This window comes from Myodes glareolus, chromosome 1 (genome assembly GCF_982192425.1).
Source record: "Myodes glareolus chromosome 1, mMyoGla1.1, whole genome shotgun sequence".
NCBI classification, from domain to species: Eukaryota; Metazoa; Chordata; class Mammalia; order Rodentia; family Cricetidae; genus Myodes; species Myodes glareolus.
In genome coordinates this window covers 69,121,180-69,122,837 of record NC_142026.1, presented here as the reverse complement: position 1 = coordinate 69,122,837, position 1,658 = coordinate 69,121,180, and the positions used below count along the sequence as shown (strand labels likewise).

At 38.0% G+C, this 1,658-nt stretch overlaps 1 protein-coding gene across 1 annotated transcript; it reads right to left on the bottom strand.

Moving 5' to 3' along the window:
• Positions 1–416: 416 nt before the first annotated feature.
• LOC146895939 (vomeronasal type-1 receptor 4-like) lies at positions 417–1,364 on the bottom strand. The gene has a single exon (XM_085679352.2). It carries the CDS (start codon positions 1,362–1,364, stop codon positions 417–419), a length of 948 nt encoding a protein of 315 aa, XP_085535478.2.
• Positions 1,365–1,658: the final 294 nt, after the last annotated feature.

Sequence of the window (1,658 nt, the reverse complement as noted above, 5' to 3'; positions counted from 1 at the left end):
TCTGAGGTAGGGAACAGTTAAGATAGGCAAGTTTATTTGTTCAATGGTTAAAAGACGTTCCTTAGGACAGAACACTCCACAAAAAACAACCCCAAGCTCCAAAGGGTATTTTAAAATTTTGATTAGAAGTATTTTAACAGAAAAAAATTGAGAAATAAAGTATAGTTCAAAATACTTAAAATGAATTCATTTTTCCCAAAGTGTCATAATCGAGTCAGTAGTAAATGTTGAAATTATTAAAATTATGAACGCAGAGTTGTATTCAAGAAAAATGTTAGCTCCTTGAATTTTAATAGTGTACAGAATGTCTCATTTATAACTAGATCATGTCAGGTATTTGAGGTCCAGATTCAAATTCTTCATCTCAGGGGAATCATTAAGAAGTGTTCAAGCTATGAGAAAGTGTGGGTTTTAGTTCAGCCACGAAGTGCACGTTGAAAACAGGTCATTCTCAGTGCTGAAAAGGAAGAAGTGAAGTGCAAAATAAGTTTATTATTCTTCATTATTAAAAAAGGGCAGATGGTTGGATAGCAAGTTGTCCAAATTGCATTAAGTCCCTCCAATCTTGGAATTTTTGTTTGTGAATAAAACCCATAAAGGGTGATGAAATTGCTCAACCAATAAAAGATCACAAAACAGCTCACCAGCAGCAAGATGCTGTGAGTGGCTCTGAGCTCGGGAGATTGCTGGCTGGAGAGGCTCGGGCTGCGGAGATACTGGGCTCTCTTGCGGTGTCTGTAGAGGAGAATTACCATGTACAGGCTGGTCCACATCATGATGCCCACATAAAAGAGATCATGAATGAATATGATGCTTATAAACGATCCTGAATTTTGGTTCCCAAAATTCCTGTTTTGACAGTAAGCATGTGAATATCCATGTCCAACATGAGTAGAATTGGTTTTGGCTATTATCATGTCAACCATATATCCATAGATGGCCAGGTTAATGAGCCAGGAGCAGAGTAAGGAAGAAAACGTCCACTTAGAGAGTGTGGGTTTAAGCCAAGCCCACTGAGAATTACTGGGAGTGACGGTGACGGCTTGAAATGTGCTTAGAATACAGGTGGTACTGATGGATAGACCCCGGGAAATTCTGTACATACATGAAAAAACCTTACAACCGACATCATCCAGAAAATTGGGTACTCCAAAGGATGACACGATATGCGGTATCAACGCAAATATGATTGTCACCATATTAGCTATTGTCAGGTGCATGAAAAACATATCTATCAACTTCTTAAAATGAGATTTAAAGAAGAATGTATAAATGTATAAAATAAACAGTGATGTGTTCCCTATGACACCAAAACATAATTGAGACATGAGAAAGACCCCCAAGATAGAATAACTGATAAGCATGATGTTTGTCAGATTGGTTAGGCCAGGAGTGACAGATAAATGACTGTATCATAAATCTAATTTTCAAACATCAGTTGTGGGAAAATATAATGAATGCCAGCTGAGGAGCAGTGCTGATAAGTGATGAAATGTCCAACTCCTTTCTTTTCTTTTTCTTTTTCTCTTTCTTTTTCCTTTTTCTACTTCAGTCAATAGCTGCCCAGATACGAGCCCACTGGGTGTGGTCTATTTCTCTTTTTAAAAGAGCAGCAATCCTCTGCTTGCTCTCTTGGTTCCAGCTCTTGCTCCAGCCAT

Coding starts and splice junctions, on each gene's coding strand:
- LOC146895939 (XM_085679352.2), bottom strand. CDS start 1,364: ATGCTTATCAGTTATTCTATCTTGGGGGTCTTTCTCATGTCTCAATTA.